Source organism: Rhododendron vialii, chromosome 1a, assembly GCF_030253575.1.
Source record: "Rhododendron vialii isolate Sample 1 chromosome 1a, ASM3025357v1".
NCBI classification, from domain to species: Eukaryota; Viridiplantae; Streptophyta; class Magnoliopsida; order Ericales; family Ericaceae; genus Rhododendron; species Rhododendron vialii.
Genome location: NC_080557.1, coordinates 11585401 through 11603829, shown reverse-complemented (window position 1 = coordinate 11603829; position 18429 = coordinate 11585401). Strand labels below are relative to the sequence as shown.

Below are 18429 nucleotides of genomic sequence, written 5' to 3'. Positions count from 1 at the left end.
ACTGAGAAGAAAGTGGGGGGAAAGAGAAGCCACAACTAACAAATAAGGCTTCGGGTCAAATTTAAAGACTACTTTTGAATAAGATAAGGAATCAAGAAATACTTTCTTCGATAAGTCATCCATTTGATAATCCTTACAACGAAAAGTGGTGAGACTTGCTGATGTTATGGTATGCCAAACTTTGATATGTCCATTTTACCCTCAACAACCCATCTATCTCCTTATCCTTATATGTAAAAAGGACATTTTCTATCCCGGGTAGGAATTGACAATCTCGCTCGAACCGTACCGACCCGATCGGTGTAGTTTTGGTTTTTCATTTAGAAAATATATCTCTATAAAGGGTTTCAACTTATATTGAAGTGATGTCCATTTTGACTTTACCTTTGGTTTAATGCATGTGTGCCTGTGTGGGAATTCTTCGCCTAAGAAACAGAAAGTATACAGTTCCCAACGACCAAGGGATTCCGATCGGATCCTGATGCCTTGCCGGACCCACTCCGTAAAATTCTAAAAAAAAAAACGAGTGGGCTTACGCAAGAATTAACGGCATTCGATGTGTGTAGATGCACGATCCAAACACTCCATAGTTTTGTATATATATGTATTTTTGGACGGCTCGAATCGGTTGTCCGGTGACCGAAATGGACCCGGCGGGGCATTGGGATCCGATTAGGATCCCTTGGTCTTCGGGAACGGTAGCACCGCTCCCTAAGAAATGGATGGAGTCTGTGATTCAGTATAATAGGTCGTTTGGTAGTTTAGATATGTGTGTTTCTAAGGTGAACAGAGAAAATCTTCCTTAAGAAGGTGCTGTAAATAAGTGCTTACAGCACTCAATTGTGACCGTTCAAAAGTGTTTTGGACGATCAAGATGTTAATGAAACTTTTTCGGGAAGAGTTAATTGTGACCGGTCATAATTGAAAAATGAATTTCAACCATTGATTGTGCGAATAAACGGTTGAGATTGCGCTGCTCCGTGAATAAGTTGTTCATGGAGCCTATGTGAAAAAGACTCTCTCAGTAGATAGAATTAGCGGTGGCAAATGAGCGGGTTGAAACAGGTTGTGAGTTGAATAATGACGGGTTGAATACGGGTCAATAGTTGGCGGGTTGAATACGGGTCAGGTTAAATGTGGGTCAGTTCATACGCAACCCGGCCCGGCCCGTTTCCTTACTTTTCTATCCATTTTCAAATATAACCAAGACCTCGATTTTTTATTTTTTATTTTTATAAATCCCGTCAAATGAACTCGTTGGTCAGGTATTGCTCTGGTTGAAATCCATTATTTTGATCGAAAAATAATGAATTTGTTCTTTTTGCTTCAATTGTTTTTTGCATTTGTTCGTTTTGCGTCAAACTTTTGTGACTTGTTGATTCGTCTCGTCGAGAGGAATAAAAAAATAAATAAAAATTGATCAAAATTCATTATTTTTTAAAAAGACAAAAATATGTCAAAATAATTGTCAATTTTACTTTTTTTTGTCTTTATCAAAAAAAAATATGAGTTTTGGTCAAATTTTTTTACTTTTCCGATTCCTTTCGACTAGACGAATCAATAAGTCACAAAAATTTAACACAAAAAGAACTAATGCAAAAAATAAACAAAAAAGTAAACTTTTTAATCCAAACCCACCATAGGTCCTCAAAAGAAGTATTCTAAAAAAACTTGAAGAATCGGTTTTTTTCCATTTCCAAAAAGTAACACGAGGAGTCAGAGGCCGCGTCGGAGACTCGTCTTGAAGGCGATGACTCCATTGATTGTACGGTTTTTTAGTTGCATAAGCCACCACCGTTCTAGAGGGAGAGACATCTAAACCGTGGGAGAGAGAGAACAGTGGATGTATACAATCTTGTTTTTTATATCCACGTCTAGAAGAGTTAAAGAGAAAGAACAGTGGACTGATTGTTTTGGAGACTGGAGAGAGAGAGCCGGGGGCGGGCGGAATGAATTTGATCGAAAAATGGTTTTGTCTGCTACAGGAGGAGGAGGAGAGCAGCCTGATTTTCAGCTACAGTAATTCACTCTAGGGAAAGGGAATGAGTCTTTTAATTTCAATCCATATTGAATATATTTTTAATCCATCTAAATTCATGTAAATATGAGTTGTTGATATGGGTTCAACCCATATCAACTCATAATACAATATGAACAGATTGAATTAGATTATAAGTCAACAAATTTAAACGAATTAAAAAATATGAGTTAAAATTGTCATTCCCAAAAAGAACTGTTATTTAAAGAGGCACATTCTTTGGCCATAATGACCCTCAAACAAGGGTGTTAATTGTGTCCGCACAAGCTGTTGTGCTGTAAATTCGAGTCTTGTCCCGAACTCTAAAATATGATGTATACAAAAAGTCTTGTAAAAAATAAAGTTTTAACCGGACATTATTAAACCCAGTGAAGGAATCGCATTTTTCTTCAATGAAATATTACCAAAAACAGTTTAAGAGTACCTAGCAAAGATTATTCGATTCAACCACTTAGCTAATGGAGTTCGATACTTCGATTAACTTGATTTTTTTTAGAGTTGTTGCTCGGGCCTAACTCTAAAACGATTACGATTATCTTTTCGAGCTCGTTATGAGACCCGGTTTGATGGTACAACAGCTTACTGAGACTTGGGACACAACAGAAACCCCGGATCCCATCTATTGAAGGAGATTCGGGTTCGAAGCGATAAAACAAGATCGACTCTCCTCCTAAAAAAAGACCTGACCAACTAATCCTATTTTTGGGGGAAAACGAACCTTTAACAATACATAGTGAAATTTTCTTTTATAATCTTTCTTGTTGGGAAATGATTGTAACACTTCAATTTTTTTTTTTTATATGCACATATTAAACTTGTCTTCTAATGTGCTTTGAGGGTGTGCTACGTATATTTTTAAGCACAAAATATAAAAATTTAAAATGTATTTATAAAAAAAATAATTTTGACACTCAACTCTTTTACGATGATACTTTATATTTCAAAATTATTATTTTTTATAAAATACTCCAGTAGGGTACCAAAATTACTGGCCTTTTCTTTTCTTGATCTGGGAGTGAAATTTTCTTGCTTGAAAGCAACCGATTGGGGAAAAACAAGTGGGGTCACATACTCCAGAATTATTGCCAAGGGAAAACCATGTCCTCCATCTCTACAGAACAAATACCAACTCACATATCATAATAATGCTGCACATCAATCGAGAGTTTCTAACTTTATCTGATCAGAAATGTCCGGAGATCAAAACGAGCCTGCAAGCACAACGTACAATCAAATCTCTATTCTTTTGATGATACCCAATATGGGCTCCTCCCAAACTTCTTCATCATTTCGTCTTGGATCTAAAGTAAAGCACCATTATTGATGACTGCCCTTTCCCTCATCCCTTCACCTCTGTAAAGTTTCTGAGGTGCCCAGCAATCTCAGCCCACTCTTGGCAAAAACCCAGGTATCCTCTCTCTCTCTCTCTCTCTCTCTCTCTTGGAATCAGTTGGGTTTACCTGCATTGACTTCAAATTTCCAAAAAAAAAAAAAAATGACTCCAGATTTCAAAAGGTTGAGCCACAAACCTTTGCTACTCCTCGCACTTTACATGACCCGAATTATTTTTCTGGCCCTTTTGTGATTGTCATACTAATACATGCTCATATGTGTTAGGTATGTATAGAGGTCAGATTTTGTAGTTGAGTTTCTAAATTTGGTATTTTTAGATGTATGGTGATCGGGATTTTTTCCTTTTTTATCTTGGTAGTTCAGATATTTATTGAAACCAAACGAGGAATTGTGATCTGGGTTTTCTTGATTCGTCTGTAGTAAATTGTGTTGTACGAAGGGGTAGATCCTTGTTCATTTGTTGTGTTACTCCAGTTCTTTCTCCAGATCTATGGTTTTATCCATCAATTCTGGTGCTATGCCAGCAAATTGTTACATTCATGTAATAACTAGTGTACATGGTTTATGTATTGAGTGCTTATATGTACTGCGATCTAGGTACATGGTTTATGTATTGAGTGCTTATGTGTATGCTGCGATCTAGGTTTTCAGGCTGCTTGGAGTTGTCGGCAGCAGCAGCGAAACTGCTAAATTTAGCTGCATTTCTTAACTATCCCTTGTGGTTGTTTTACTTGCTTTTAGAGATGTAAACGAAACCTGGAAAATGGAGGGGGTCACTGCTGGTAAATGAGGCTAAAGGGGTAGAAGTAAGTGTAGATGTGATCAAAAGAAGAAGAAGTTGGAGTCAATGCCTGTTTGAATGTGCTTAGTTAGTAAACATTTTGCGAAATATTAGTTAACATTACTTAAGATGTGGCAAATAAAGCAATTTATCCTGTTAAATTCAAATTATGGAATCAGAAAATGAAATCTAATGGGGTTACAATTTGTTGGCAAACTATGCTTAGTTGTTTGCAAGAAGCCAAGAAATCTATAGTTGGAATTCAATAAGATTCTTTCACAATGTAATTGTATCTCGGTCTCATTTGTTCTCATTTTCTGGGATGTGATCATGATTTCCTCATAGGTTCTTCTTTGGTACTATCTGAAGAACTTTCTTGCTTCTTTGAGAACAAATGCGTATATATTTTCTTGAAGAAGGAATAAAAGAACGCTGAAAATTGGCAGACAATTGATGGTCATTCTAGCCCTTTTTTTCCAGATGCCTGTTACTTTTTTTGTTGTCTTCAACTTGCCTTGAATCTTGATATGCGCTGATTATATCTGTTTCATTCTCAATCTGTGATTTTCTTTTGGATAAATGCATTACCACACAGATGTTGTGATTCTTGTGAAGTGCATTTGAGCATGCTGAGAATATAACCATCATATATACTTTTTCTGGCTGTCGATTTATTGGGGAATTAGATTCTTGTCTGTGTCTCATCTGTGGCCGTCGAATAATTGATATTTGAAAACTGAATGAGAGGAGGGTTTTTTTGTAGCACACCCTGAAGTACTTAATCATTGGTGTAATTCATTTTCAACTCTGTGTTTTTTTTTTCTTCCTCCCCCACAAATTTCTTGTATTAAGTTTATCATCATGTGGGCTAAGCTTTATTGTTATCTGCAACAGCATTGCTACAATGCTCAAGCAAATTCTGGGAAAACTCCCAAAGAAGTCATCAAAATCCGATGCACCAGATTCGGATGGGGGCAATTCTGGGAACAATACAATCCACTTGGGCACATTTACCAATAGTTGCAATGTTGTTTCAACGCGATTGAATGTTGTTAAACGAATGTCTTCAGTAATTTTCCCATCGAACAACACTGCTGGAGCGGAAATGGTGGAGCCCCACGTTTCATTCAACGACGCTCCCAACACGGAGAAGCAGAACCTTTTTGTTAGCAAGTTAAACCTGTGTTGTTCAGTTCATGACTTCAGCAACTTTGATAAAAACTGTGAGGAAAAAGATCTTAAGCGTCAAGCGCTGGTAGAACTGGTTGATTTTGTTTCCTCTGGATCTGCAAAATTTACTGAACCGGCAATAGCTTCAACATGTAAAATGTGTGCAACAAATCTGTTTAGGGATTTTCCATCAAAATGCCGGTCTTATTCAAGTCGTGGTGAAACCGAAGATGATGAACCAATGTTTGATCCGGCTTGGTCGCATTTACAACTTGTTTACGACCTACTATTTCGATTCATAAGCTATAGTTCCCTTGATGTAAAAGTAGCAAAAAGATATTTAGACGATGCTTTTATTCTAAAATTACTTAACCTGTTTGACTCAGAGGACCCAAGAGAAAGAGATTGTTTGAAAACAATTCTTCATCGGGTTTATGGGAAGTTCATGGTTCACAGACCTTTCATTCGAAAGGCTGTGAGCAATATTATTTACCGTTTCGTTTTTGAAACGGAGCGTCACAATGGCATTGCAGAGTTGTTGGAGATTTTTGGGAGTGTAATTACAGGGTTTGCTGTACCATTGAAGGAGGAGCACAAGATGTTCCTATGGAGGGCTCTGATTCCTCTGCACAAACCGAAATCTGTGGGTGCTTATCATCAGCAATTGACATACTGTGTCATGCAGTTTGTGGATAAGGAGCCAAGGTTGGCTAGTACAGTGGTCAATGGATTGTTGAAATACTGGCCAGTGACAAGTAGCCAGAAAGAGTTGATGTTCTTAAGTGAGTTGGAAGAGCTTTTGGAGAAAATCAACATGGCGGAGTTTGAAAAGATCATGGTCCCATTGTTCCGCCGTGTGGCATGCTGCCTCAATAGCTCCCATTTCCAGGTACTTTTGTAGTAATTGTTGCTCTTCAATTGTCTGGTACCTGCTCATGAGTTCGTTGTTTACTTAGCTAAAAAAATTCCAACAGATTCTAGATATTCCTACATTTTTTGAGTTATCGCAAAAATGGTACGTATGACTTAATGTGTGTTTAGTGGAAGGCCTTCCGTTGGAGTAGCTTTTATTTGATTTTCTGTAGAGGAAGGCAGGAGCATCACTTGGGTGTCTTGACTCTTGAGGCTTAATAGGTGAAGGACTGAAGAGGCCTATTTGATACTAAAAAACATCATGCTATAAGCTGGTGTTTATGATGCTATATCATGCTTTAAGCTGGTATTTATGATACTATATGGTACATTTTGATGGTGTTATAATTGTAATGGTGGGCAGCACTTTACTTTTGCAAAGTGGAAAAAATCGACTTGTTATGATCCCATTAAGTTCATAGCATGTCCAGAGAAAATTAGGCAACTAGGAGGGACCTTATTGTGAACTGATTACCACAAAGGAACTGTGGTGATATGGCCCTTCTTAGCAAAGATGGGGCTGCATCACTGGCCATATATCGGTGTGCATCATGCACACCATGCATGCACGGTCATATTCATGTGTACATATATACCCAGACACAAGCACATAGTGAGGGAGGAGAGGATATATAGGCTGGAGGGTGATGAACGGAAGATGCCGCTCAAGTGCTTTTCTTGTTCCTAGGAAGAGTGACAACAAAATGTAGGATCAAATAATGTTGTGCAAGACAATGTTGGTTGTCAGATAAAAGAGTCATTGGAAATGGGGATTGGTCCACATTGAAGTTTTAAGTTGGAAATGAATACGGTCTTCAAGTCTGTTCTAAGTAGTAGCCACACTTAATTGCTACTTGGGACTAGCAAGTACTGCTACTTTAGTACAGATATTCTTGAAACTTTATGCAGAAGCATTTTAATGATGGTTTGCCAGACACAAATTTTATTTCAGTTATGCTCCCTTGATGGAATAGGTTTCCATGCCATAGAAATAACAAATTTCTTTGACAGAGGCATGAAAATATCTTCAGTTCTGTTAGGGTAATTGGCGAAATCCGGATCATGACAAAACCACCGAAGTCATAATTGAGTTTAGAGTGTCTTGAGTCTTTTTATTTTGTGCACGGGAGGTGTACATGGAGTCTCCGCCCAGTTAGTTCGCGAATGGAAGTGTTCAAGTCGTTACTCCAATGTTTGAATTGATTCATTTAGCTAATTTCAAGCAAAAAAGATGCTTCCATTGAGATTGAATTTGTAAAATAATTAATGTTGTGGAGTGACTTTCGTTCAATTCTTAGTGGGCCACGAAGAACGATCAATATTCACAAATGTCCACATTGTATTGAGGACGTAGACCTCTTCCTGTCTGCAACACTGTTTCTTGTGTCACCTTACTTGAAAGGAGAGACCAACTAAGATTCCAGGCTCTTGTCGTTCCATAGAAGAAGGAGAATCCACTTAGGAGATTGGAATAACGCTTCTTAGAAAGAGAACCTATAGACATTGAGTTCATTGAACCACAAGCACCCCCCGGCTCGGGGGGGACCAGAAAAGGCCTTTTGTTTTCCCCCCTTCGTCGGCCCTTGCCGCCTTCCTTAACAAGCCCTCGAGCCTCCTTTGCGCTGCCTTCCTCATAGAAGCCGCCAGGTTGACCCCGAAGGCCGAATTCTAAGGTAGAGAAGGCTTTAATAATAATTGGGCCATGAGAGACTTTATTTAGTATTGCAAAAGAAAGGGCCTGCTGATAGAGCTGGGTGGGAAGGGAATGAACTATTCTCTGAACTCTGAAGATTTCATAGATCACACTACACCCTCATTTTACAAAATAATGTCAAATTTGCCTGCGGCATTGAGGCAAAATTTGATAAATGGTGCAACACAGTTTGGATGTCATTATTGATTGGTGCCTACTTATTCAAACACCATAGCTCCAGCACTTCGCTCTAGCACTTCAAAGCCTTGTACTCGTTCCTTCTTAGACTGCTTGGGAAATGGAGCAGCATTTACACCACAAAAGATTTGGAGCCAATAATGACTACTTACTTATACTGTTCCCTCAATGTTTTCGTCTATTTTCACTATTCTGGTCATCTCAGCAAATCGTCTATATTTTTGACTTATTAATTTTTAGATAATTTTGAAAACTATCTATGAGATTCGAGAGCCAACTAAAGGGCACCATGGCAAAAGAAGTGACAAATGAATTCAGACAGAGGGAATATTGGTTAATTTTGCATAATTCTTCTCTATCTTGCTCCGTTACGTCATATCTTGATCAAGTGAGGTGGTAAGCTTTGCTTAAAGCTGGTGTTCATGCCAGACAATTTTGGTGTATTGACAGTAAAATTATGTTCTCATTATCATCTTTTCCGTATCAATTTGCAGGTGGCTGAAAGAGCGCACTTCTTGTGGAACAACGACGAAATCCTCAATTTCATCATGCACAACCGGCAAGTGATTTTGCCACTTGTCTTCCCAGCTCTACATCGCAACACCCAAAACCACTGGAACCAAGCGGTGCTCAACCTCACACAAAATGTGAGGAAAATGTTTTGCGAGATAGATGAAGAGCTCGTGCTGGCCTGTCAAAGCAAGTTTGAGGAGGAAAATTCTAAGTCGATCATTGTGGCCGAGAGGCGGCGATTGACATGGGAGCGTTTGGAAACTGCCGCTGCTTTTCAACCTGTTGCTTGTGTTGTTGCATGTTAATGGCTTGACCGGAGGATTTGCATTTGGGTTTTTTTCTCAATGTTATTTTTAAATGCATTCGGGAAATTGAGAATAGGGTAAAAGATTGTAGCCTGTATTGTAATATATGAAATGGGTTTCTGTTCAACAACCAAAAAGAAAAGAATGGTGTCTTGAATATGAGTATATTTGAGAAAGCCTATCAGGGTTGTGTTTGATGTGTGGGGTTAGATAGAAGCTGGTTTGAGCAGTGCTGCTGCTGCTGATTTGGAAGTTCTTTGTATTGGGCTTTCATTGGGTAAAAATAGCCCTTTTTGGGGGCAATTTGTTGTATCCATAGATTCACGTATTTGTTTTTGTTTTTTGGGTTTTTAATCCTAGGCGCTGTTTGTTTCTGCAATATTATTTTCTTCATTTTCTCTCCTAGAACAGCTGCTGCTTTTTCAACCTGTTGCATTGCATTTGTTGTTACATGGTATTGGCTTGACTGAAGATTTTGCAAATGAGATTTTTCTGAAAATTATGGATCTTGAATGTGAATGTCTACGGGATGCCAAACAAGGTAGTCTTTGAGGTGTGGGATTAGATAGTTTGAGCAGTGGTGTAGCTGCTGATTTGATTTTTCCAATGTGGTCTAGATTTAAACTGTGTCCTCCGGTTCCATCTATCTACCTATTTACTCGGCTCCGTTTAGCCAAGGAAAATAAATATTTATTTTTTGAATTGAAGCTGATGTATTATAAGATAATGACTTGTCTCGTAAAGTAGAAAATAAGAACTTAAAAAATAAGAATTTTAGTGGGTATTTCGGTTCATATTTTTAAATTCATTTCATTTTTTAGCTTTGCAAGCTTGCATATAAGTATACATATTAATGTATAATATTCATAGCGTAAAATCCAAAATAGTATCCAAAATTGTAATAATAAAAACGGTATCGCTATCGGTACGGTAGTCAGAAACCTTGGAACATATATATAATAACAATAGAACCCATATAGTCTCCAATCATTGGGGGTATGGACGGAGAAGGATTAAAGACAGACCTAACCTTTGACAATATGCACAAAATGGCTGTTCTCAAAATACCACTGCAACAATGACCTCCCTATACCTGTTTTGCTGCGAACCATGCCCCCAAATCAAAGCCGAATGACATCAGAGAGGGGGCAGACCTAGAGACTCAATTCAATTTATGTGCACATTACCATGCTTCCTACATTGATAGTTTAGAGTATCGATATGCACATTACCTTGAAACATATATAGACGTCCTAAATGGAAATCCAAAAAAATGCGACAATAATACTACATTATGAAAAGCTTAATAGTCAACCAAACTCTCCACGTGTGAGAATACAACTATAAAACGAAATACACATCAATTGTAAAAACGCCAACAGTACAATCTGCACTCACAAGACCATTCAGTTGGATTGGAGGGATGGATTTCAGAATGAGTTTGGATTCTCTTGGACTGAGTTTGGATTCTCTTGGACTGAACGAGATAGACCAAATTTGGACCATATATTGTCCAATCCAAACGAATGACTGAAAATGATCCAATTCCTTTCAGAATATATATAAGCAGGCAATAGATGTCAACATCGTGGTCAGCAGAATCGCCACAAAGTTAACAGCATTGTTGTCCAGAATGCTAAGGCCGGAAATTTTCTTTACTGTCGGGCCTGGTTTACCAACAACCTGCAAATACATTGGAATAGCAGTTGATCAAGCTTTCTTAGAGCCTACAGCTTATATGACACTATTGTTAGAACCTCTGAAGAGGAAACCTTTAGAATGTGTTTGGATTACAATTTTGTGGAGGATTTACAGACGGAAAGTCCCGGATACTGAATAGGTTTTCCTTGTTTTCCCACCCCACAACTTATTCATTTGTTTCCAAGAAAAGATAAACTTATGATACTGGGTTTGTCTTATTCAAATCCAATGGATCATACAGAGAGCATGGATCTACAAAACCAAAAATAGACAACCAAACAAGAAATCTCATACTCAAAACTCTCATTTAATATGTGAAACCTACCTTGTTACGGACACTGCAAAATCCACTAAACTGAAGTGTTGCTCCCAAGAGAGAGTCTATGAGGCTTCCACCAAGTCCTGCCAGAGCAGAAAGAGGTATTACCAGTAGCTGCTTCAGAGCCACGTCAAATGTACATCTTGTCGTGAAAAATCCAAAGATAACAAACGTGAGTCCAATAATGGAGCCAGCTGCAGTAGCTGCTAGGAGCCCTGCTTTTGTCACACCACCATTTGTACCCTTGCGAACTGGCTGATCAGAACAAGAAAGAGAACAGATCAGAATAGGTGACCTCTATGCGCTTAAGCATCAATGCAAGGCCTCAAGCCTGCAGAATAATTTAAAAGCATTCGAAAAGGTCAATTTCCCTTCGTTGTAGTCTTCTTTAAGTACAAGCATCCACGGCTTTGATCTAGTAATTTCAATTAGAAAGAAGATGATTCCCTTACAGTACTATGTATACTGTATAGTAAAAAGAAAAGAGAAAATCCAGAGATATGGGAACAGGTTAAGACGGTTAGGCAAGATAGCTGGGGAACAAGCGAATGCATGATAGCACTTATAAGGCCTTCTCCGGTCCTTTACTCAAGGCTTTTTAACTAAATTTTGAGTAGAAATTTTAGTAAAAGCTCCATCAATGGGTAAACTCACATTTTATCAAAGGCAGACTCTTAAATTTAAAAGCCACAAAGTAGCTTTGGCAAATTTAAGTTAGAGTCAATATCTGAGCAGGGGTTGGAGATGCCCTAAGTAAACACTACAGCAATTCCTTCACCAACGGTTAAGATCCCAGGTTGTAATGCCATGCTACATACATACGTAAAGGAAAACTCAAGTACTTTGCACACACATCCTTCTCTCCACTGAGGCTCTAGATCCATTCAAGTCGATCTAAGGCTCAAACTGCAGATATAAGAGCGAGGCTGAGTGGAGTGTAGTAATGCACGCACCTACGATTATGCTTCAACTGAGTTGCTAGAAAAGAAAATGAAACAGAAACTAGGCCAAAAACATAGTGCACCTGCCACCTGGAGAGACCATATATAAATGCAACATCCTGGCTCCATTCACTAATAGAAGTAGCCGTAACAAAAACCAAAAAGGCAGGCATTTTTTTTTCCTGTTAGGTGGAGGTGAATTTAAACGTGTAGGAACAAGAATATCATACCTTTAAGGTCGTAATTAGTCTCGGCTGTACATCACTGAGTACCCCAAGCTCCGATGACCAAGTATCTCCATTGCAGCAGGAATAGTGACCAATCATACCACCAATTAGAGCTGTTACAAGACGTGATTCTTTTGAGTCCAAACATTTGTCCAGTGATCCCATCAGCTTCCAAACGGTGAGGACCAAAACGGCAGCAATGCCACTATTGGAGAGAACTTGTATCCTGTAAGAAAAAATGCAAACACGAACAACTCATCAGAACCAGAACAAAATAGTTGAATAGAACTTTACCACAAGCTTCGCAGCATTCTAGCCAGTAGCTACTAACACATTGGGCAGCAACTATCAGCATATGCATGCTGGCTAACTATGATTTAGGCATCCAAAAATTCTATGTTGGATGGATATGGATATGGATATGGATACGGAAACGGGACACAGGATTTCTAAACAATGGGGACACGACAGGGGACACGGCAAAAATAAGAAATAAATAACATCCATTTTACACTAGTGAAAACATAATTACATGTAGAAGCATGAAGCATCAAGATATATAAATAAGCATCATACACATCATATTACATTTTTAACCCAAAATATTTTTGGTAACATACATTTACCCCCAAAAAATTTAAAAAATTACATATTTAACCCATACCGTGTCCCTCAAAAAAAAATTCTTTAATTTAATTTAGTGGACACACTGTATACTTTTTTTTGCCGTGTGCCCATATTGGACACGGGGACACACCAGCCTCTAGGAGTGGAGCCCACAATAATCTATCAGGGGCAAGGAAAAAGCAGGGAAGTTTTGGCTAGAGATCACATGCATTAGGTTTTCAGCAAGTACGTCAGAAGCACTATTCAGCAAATAGTGCATTGATCATCAGATTCTGCTATGTAACACTACGGGTAGAAAACTGAAAACCTATAGCTGACTTAGCTGACTAACTACATTCTTTCATTTTGATGAGGCAACTGACTAATTATGTTAACATAGCTGATTCACGGAAGCCATTATCGACAGCAACAAAAGGTCCAAACATACTCTTTTGAGGATTTCAGAAAGAGGTCATGTAGGAAGAGTAACTTTAATGCAACTCTAACAAGTATATACTGTTTTCCTACTTTCTACCAATGAATCATCCACTAGTGAATTTTTTCTTTTTCGAAAGGCATCCAAATATGAAACCAGTGGTAATTTTAAGGGTTTGAAAGTAGAAGCAGACCTGAATGCAATAACAGATTCTACCCATTTCATATACGTCAGAAATCAAACATTCAACAGTGATTCAAAATATGGTTCCACAGTAAACGGCCCAAGCACTTGAACAACCGCATCATACAAGCAATCAAGTACCTCTCTAAACATGTTCCAAAATAGCCACAAAAAGTACTCTTGAGTCACATAGTGACATTCTTTCATAACCTTCAACGCCAGATTAGAACTTTGAACTCTTTTTTCATTCTTTTTTGTTGGATTATGTACCCACAGTAGCACTTTTCAGAAATTAAAAGCCTGGCCCTACCTTCTATAGCAAAAATGTACCACCATTCAATTTCTCTTTATTTGTCGGCTTAAACGTCAAACCTGTTTCGAATTCTCAAGAAAGGCACATATCTTTCCTCTGCAACACATAGTTACCTTGTCTCACGCATATGAGCGTGATTTTTGACACCGTCAAAGTTAAACTTTTGCACTAGTTCTACAAATGCACAGTTCTGATCATCGATCATTAAACTGGACCCGGGATGGACGGTCCAGTTTTTTTGTAAATACATACTCGTTGAAAACATAAACATGCATATTTATTAATTGAAGCTTCAAGTGTCATCCCCCAAACCATCAAACTCATAGTGAGAGAAAGTAGAGAGAGAGATAGACAGGGGAAAGGAGGAATACCAATTGCGTTGACCTCCTTCTTTGAACTCGGCATCGACGCTCCGTTTCTTCTCCTGTCCGACCTTCGTCAGCATCGATGACGTAAAGAAGAAAGCTAGCATCATCGCTCCAAATCTATATCCACACACACAGACACATACACACATCAGAGATACAACGATATATAAATATCAGACTCATAGATATATGTATGTGTATGTAGATATATTCACAACGGACCTGTAATTGACGGCGATATGGATGGTCATGACGATAAACCCTAGAAATGCGCCTGAGAGGTTGAGAGACTTCCTTCTGTAAGATCTTACGGCGATTGCGGTGGAAACCAGTGCCGCAATTGCGGGTTGGAAGAAATTTGTGTCCATTTTTACCCCCTCGGAGAGAGGGTGAGGAGAGTGTGTTCGGAGGTTGAAGACGACGATGATTTTGTGCTGCTCTCTACCTGCTCTCTACTACTGCTACTGGCTTTATAGAGCAGTTGACGACTTCATCAGTTCATCGTTTTTAGTTTTAATTTTCCTCGTACGCCTTCTTTACACAACACTAAGCGGCTGTTTCGCTAAGATTTTTAAATATTTATTTTCGTTTTATGAGATAAATTATTTTTTCATAATATATTATTTTTAATTTTAAAAATAAATATTTATTTTAGTTAGTAAAACATACTTTAATCACACTTACCTGTGTGACAGTGTATGATTGGTAACGAGAGAACAAACACTTTCAAATCATATTTTACGATCGCTAATCATGCAGTGTCATGCAGGCAAGTGTGGAGGAGTTGTGTTTCATGCATTATTTTCTGCACGCACACTGTGTGCGGGGCCTGTTGTGCATTTGAGTGTATGAGTATTGTTTGTGTGTATCGATTGTGGTGGTAGCATTGTTGATAATCTTATTGCAATGAAAACTAAGGAGGGATTATTAAGTGCTTCTCGAGAACCGTTGCGAGGGTATGTCTCTTCGATTATACATTCACATACTTAGAGCAAGTTTACCAGAGTAGCAAAATTACCTTTTTAGCTATTTTACCTGTCCAAGACAAAAAAAAGAGGAGCTGTAGCAGCTTAGTCAAACACAGAGGTATTTCCCATTTATGAATAGTACTTCTCTATTTTTAGAGAACTGTTCACAAGGTAAGTGTTAAAATATTATTTCTTTCTCTCTCCTCCCTACCAATCTCTCGTTCTTCTCTCTTTCTCTCTCTCTCTCTCAACCAGTGCTCATCACCATGAAACAAAATTCTTCCCATGTTTGAATCATGCTTTCCTATGGGTTTGATTTTGACGAGAGATCTGCCGGAAAATCAAAGTGGTTGAAACTCCATTTTGACCAGACAAAACTCTACTGTCTTGACGAGAAGAAGCTTTCACTTCCGGCGAACATAGTCCGGTGGAAAAAAGAAACGTGCTTGTTTCTCCACTGCCCACAAATCAATTTGATAAAAACCCAGTTTTCAGCACAAAAAAAGGGAAGAAACTCAAGGGAAAAAATTGATGAAGGAAAAAAGTGGAAGACTGTATATTTTAATTGGTGTTTGGTAAAATAGATAGTATTGGTGTAGTTGTTAAAGAAAAATGTGATAGCTAAATTGTAATTGTGAACTATTGACATGATATTTTACCAAATCACTGGTGCACATGCTCTTAGTTCTGAGCTCTACATGAATGTGTGGTGATAGAGCCATAGATAAGGCTTTTGGAGAGAGATTAAATTCTTTCCACCGGGGTGGAAAATTCCACCACCACATTTTTCAATTTTACCGTGTGTTTATTGTTGATTTGAACCGTTCATCTTGTAGACCCCCATATAATAGTATATCCATGCAAAAAATAAACTTGATCGGATATCAAGAAGATTATCAAAAATTGAATTTTGCTTTTGTAAAATGGAGAGTTTATCTTTATTATTATTGATAGAAATTAGATCGTCCATTTTATAAACCAAAACTCAACTTTTGATATATTTATCGATTTTCGATCAAGTTTATTTTTTGCATGGTAATACTATACTACGGGTTTTAAAATATGAACGGTTCAGATTACAATAATAGACACTCGATGGGGCCCATAATAAACGATAGTAAAAAAATAGAGTTTTACATTGACGGTAAATAAAATTGATTCTCTTACGGAGCACCACGTAGCGATATCAACGAGTAAGTAATAATTCCGTAGGGTGAGATACGTAATAGACTATTTTTGTTAAAATTTACATTAAGGTGTTTGACTACTAACTCAAGAAGTTGAACTTAGGAGTCGGATGGTGGTTGGTGGAATAGTACATCTATTTATTAAGGGTTTTTTTTTCTTTCTTTACCTTAAATTCTTCATCATCTAATGCAATGAGATACTGAGTGAGAGGAAGAACCTTGCTACTGACACAGCAAATCTGTCCACAGATTGTGCACAGATTGCATTGTAGAGCCCACTAAAGATCTCATACAAATACTTCGATCCGTTAATTATGTTTAAAATATTTTTTTAAGTGCCTCCACGAAAAATTAGTTCAATTCGATACCGATAAGTACTTGATCTAATCATCTAACTTTTTATTCAGGTTTATTGAAGAAGGAAAAGTTAGACGATTAAATCAAGTACTTATAGGTATCGGATTGAACTGATTTTTCGTGAGAGTCCTTGAAAAAATGTTTAAACATAATGAACGGTTCGGATCACTTGTGTGGGATCCGTTGTAAGAACCCATAATTTCAAAAATTATTAAAAGGTTTATTCGATTTTGTAAATGAGAAAATTGTGAAATTTGTTGAGTTTATTTGACTTAGGGTTAATATAAAAGGATTGTTAGTGGAGAGAGTGCAAGTGTGATTAGTGTATATGTTAGTATATATATAGGTGTGTATATGAGAGTAGGGGATTAAAATCCCAGCTCTTTTGTATGTGGGAGTAAGGGATTAAAATCCCAGCTCTTTTCTCTCTCTCATCTCCCGACCTCTCCCTCTCTCTCTCTCTCTCAGCTCTCCTCTCTCTCCCTCTCCCTCTCCCTCTTGCTCCCAACCGAAACCCACACAAACCCACACCCATTTTTACCATATGTACACATTATTGAGCTTGAATCTCGTAGGTTGTGCTTAGAGGGGGAGTATTTCAGTCGATTTCAAAATTTCGGAATCTAGGGCTTGCATGGGCTCGATCTTTCTTTGGGTTTGCTCTCCAACTTCAAGGTAGGGATTTATTGCTCTTTTCTATAGGCCTATGAGTTGATTTTGTACCTTCATTGTGCTTGAAATTGTTGGTTTGGTTGTTGGGAATCGTTTTGAAAATCTGCATAAAATTTGCTCGAACTAAGCTAATATCGATGCCTTCTCAAAAAGGTATTGATACCCTTGTGTTTAAAATCCCCGTAATGATCTGGGATCAATACCATTCTCTTGGGTATCGATACCCTTGCGTCTGGAAAGATTTTGGACCACTATGTATTACCTATCGATACCATTGGCTTAAGGACAGTTTTGCTGCATTGCTTTCCTACTTTAAGGCTTTGATTCCGGGTCGTTCCAACTCACTCTAAACCCTTTAAAATCAACTCTTATCATGATGAATCGTGCTTATTGAGCCCATTGATCGTTCCCATTCCTTAGACACTTGTTAAACGTAATCTTAGTATCATTGTAAACGGAAAACGTACAGTAGAATGTTTATGAGTACTGTAGATTGTATGAACATCGTGGTGGATATAATGGTAGATGGGAGCGGTATAATGAATTCAAGGGTAAAGTAGTAACTTGTCTCTTCACGACTCGTTGAACCCCTCGATTTTCCTTGGTACACTTGCTACGGAATTCAAGTATATGAACTAGTAGGTTGGATACTTTAGAAACCGCTTGTGAGTAGCATGTTGTGTTAGTGCGGGGATATACTTAAAGGTACGATGAGAACGTTTGTATTTGCTTACATGAGATACGATCGATTGTTAGTCTTGAAATGTCATGTGATTGATTAAATGGCTTTTGGATTTGATTGAATGATATGATATTTGTGAAATGGGAATGTGGAATGAATGTGGATAACAAACGGACACAGAGAGAATTTTCAGGGCTCATTATCGAGTAAATGTCTGGCAGGAGCTAAATGCTCATATCGTATGCTTTTCAAGGTTCTTGAATGAGTAAATGTCTGACAAGAGCTAAATGCTCATATCATTTATCTTTAGGGCTCGTTATCGAGTAAGTGTCTAGCAGGAGTTTCGGCTCAGACTCTTAACGATACATAATTGGTTTATGAAATTAATGAGAGGATTTTGGTTTTGCTTAAAGGATTTTGATGAAAATTCTCTGGTATTCTGGAGCGAATCAACGATTTTCGGTATTTGGGCACAAATTAATGGACTCCAATATTCAGCACGAATC

At 38.0% G+C, this 18429-nt stretch overlaps 2 protein-coding genes and 1 non-coding gene across 4 annotated transcripts; 1 reads left to right on the top strand and 2 right to left on the bottom strand.

The window, feature by feature from the left end:
* Nucleotides 1-3075: 3075 nt before the first annotated feature.
* Nucleotides 3076-9275, top strand: LOC131301669 (serine/threonine protein phosphatase 2A 57 kDa regulatory subunit B' kappa isoform-like). 2 transcript variants are annotated; one of them, XM_058328050.1, is made up of 3 exons: nt 3076-3553; nt 5067-6231; nt 8640-9275. In XM_058328050.1, exons 1-3 carry the CDS (start codon nt 3534-3536, stop codon nt 8961-8963), a joined length of 1509 nt encoding a protein of 502 aa, XP_058184033.1. In that variant the 5' UTR covers nt 3076-3533; the 3' UTR covers nt 8964-9275. The 2 variants fall into 2 exon arrangements, with proteins under 2 accessions (XP_058184033.1, XP_058184039.1); XM_058328056.1 differs by having other exon boundaries at nt 3418-3446.
* A 781-nt stretch (nt 9276-10056) lies between these two features.
* Nucleotides 10057-10166, bottom strand: LOC131308633 (small nucleolar RNA snoR100). The gene has a single exon (XR_009194516.1). It is a non-coding gene; the product is annotated as a small nucleolar RNA snoR100 (small nucleolar RNA).
* Nucleotides 10167-10237: 71 nt separating this feature from the next.
* On the bottom strand, nt 10238-14605 carry LOC131301681 (protein PGR). The gene is made up of 5 exons (XM_058328064.1): nt 14280-14605; nt 14061-14174; nt 12155-12377; nt 10990-11238; nt 10238-10646 (listed from the first exon to the last, which is right to left on the bottom strand). The coding sequence occupies exons 1-5, from the start codon at nt 14423-14425 to the stop codon at nt 10515-10517; spliced, it is 864 nt and encodes a 287-aa protein (XP_058184047.1). The 5' UTR covers nt 14426-14605; the 3' UTR covers nt 10238-10514.
* Between the last annotated feature and the right edge of the window lie 3824 nt (nt 14606-18429).

Bases quoted from the DNA above. Each gene is read 5' to 3' on its own strand.
- LOC131301669 (XM_058328050.1), top strand. From the start codon at position 3,534: ATGACTCCAGATTTCAAAAG. The intron at 3,554-5,066 runs GTTGAGCCACAA...TATCTGCAACAG, and splicing joins ATGACTCCAGATTTCAAAAG to CATTGCTACAATGCTCAAGC. The intron at 6,232-8,639 runs GTACTTTTGTAG...ATCAATTTGCAG, and splicing joins TCAATAGCTCCCATTTCCAG to GTGGCTGAAAGAGCGCACTT.
- LOC131301681 (XM_058328064.1), bottom strand. From the start codon at position 14,425: ATGGACACAAATTTCTTCCAACCCGCAATTGCGGCACTGGTTTCCACC. The intron at 12,378-14,060 runs GTATTCCTCCTT...TTTTTCTTACAG, and splicing joins GAAGGAGGTCAACGCAATTG to GATACAAGTTCTCTCCAATA. The intron at 10,647-10,989 runs GTAGGTTTCACA...ATGTATTTGCAG, and splicing joins TTTGCAGTGTCCGTAACAAG to GTTGTTGGTAAACCAGGCCC.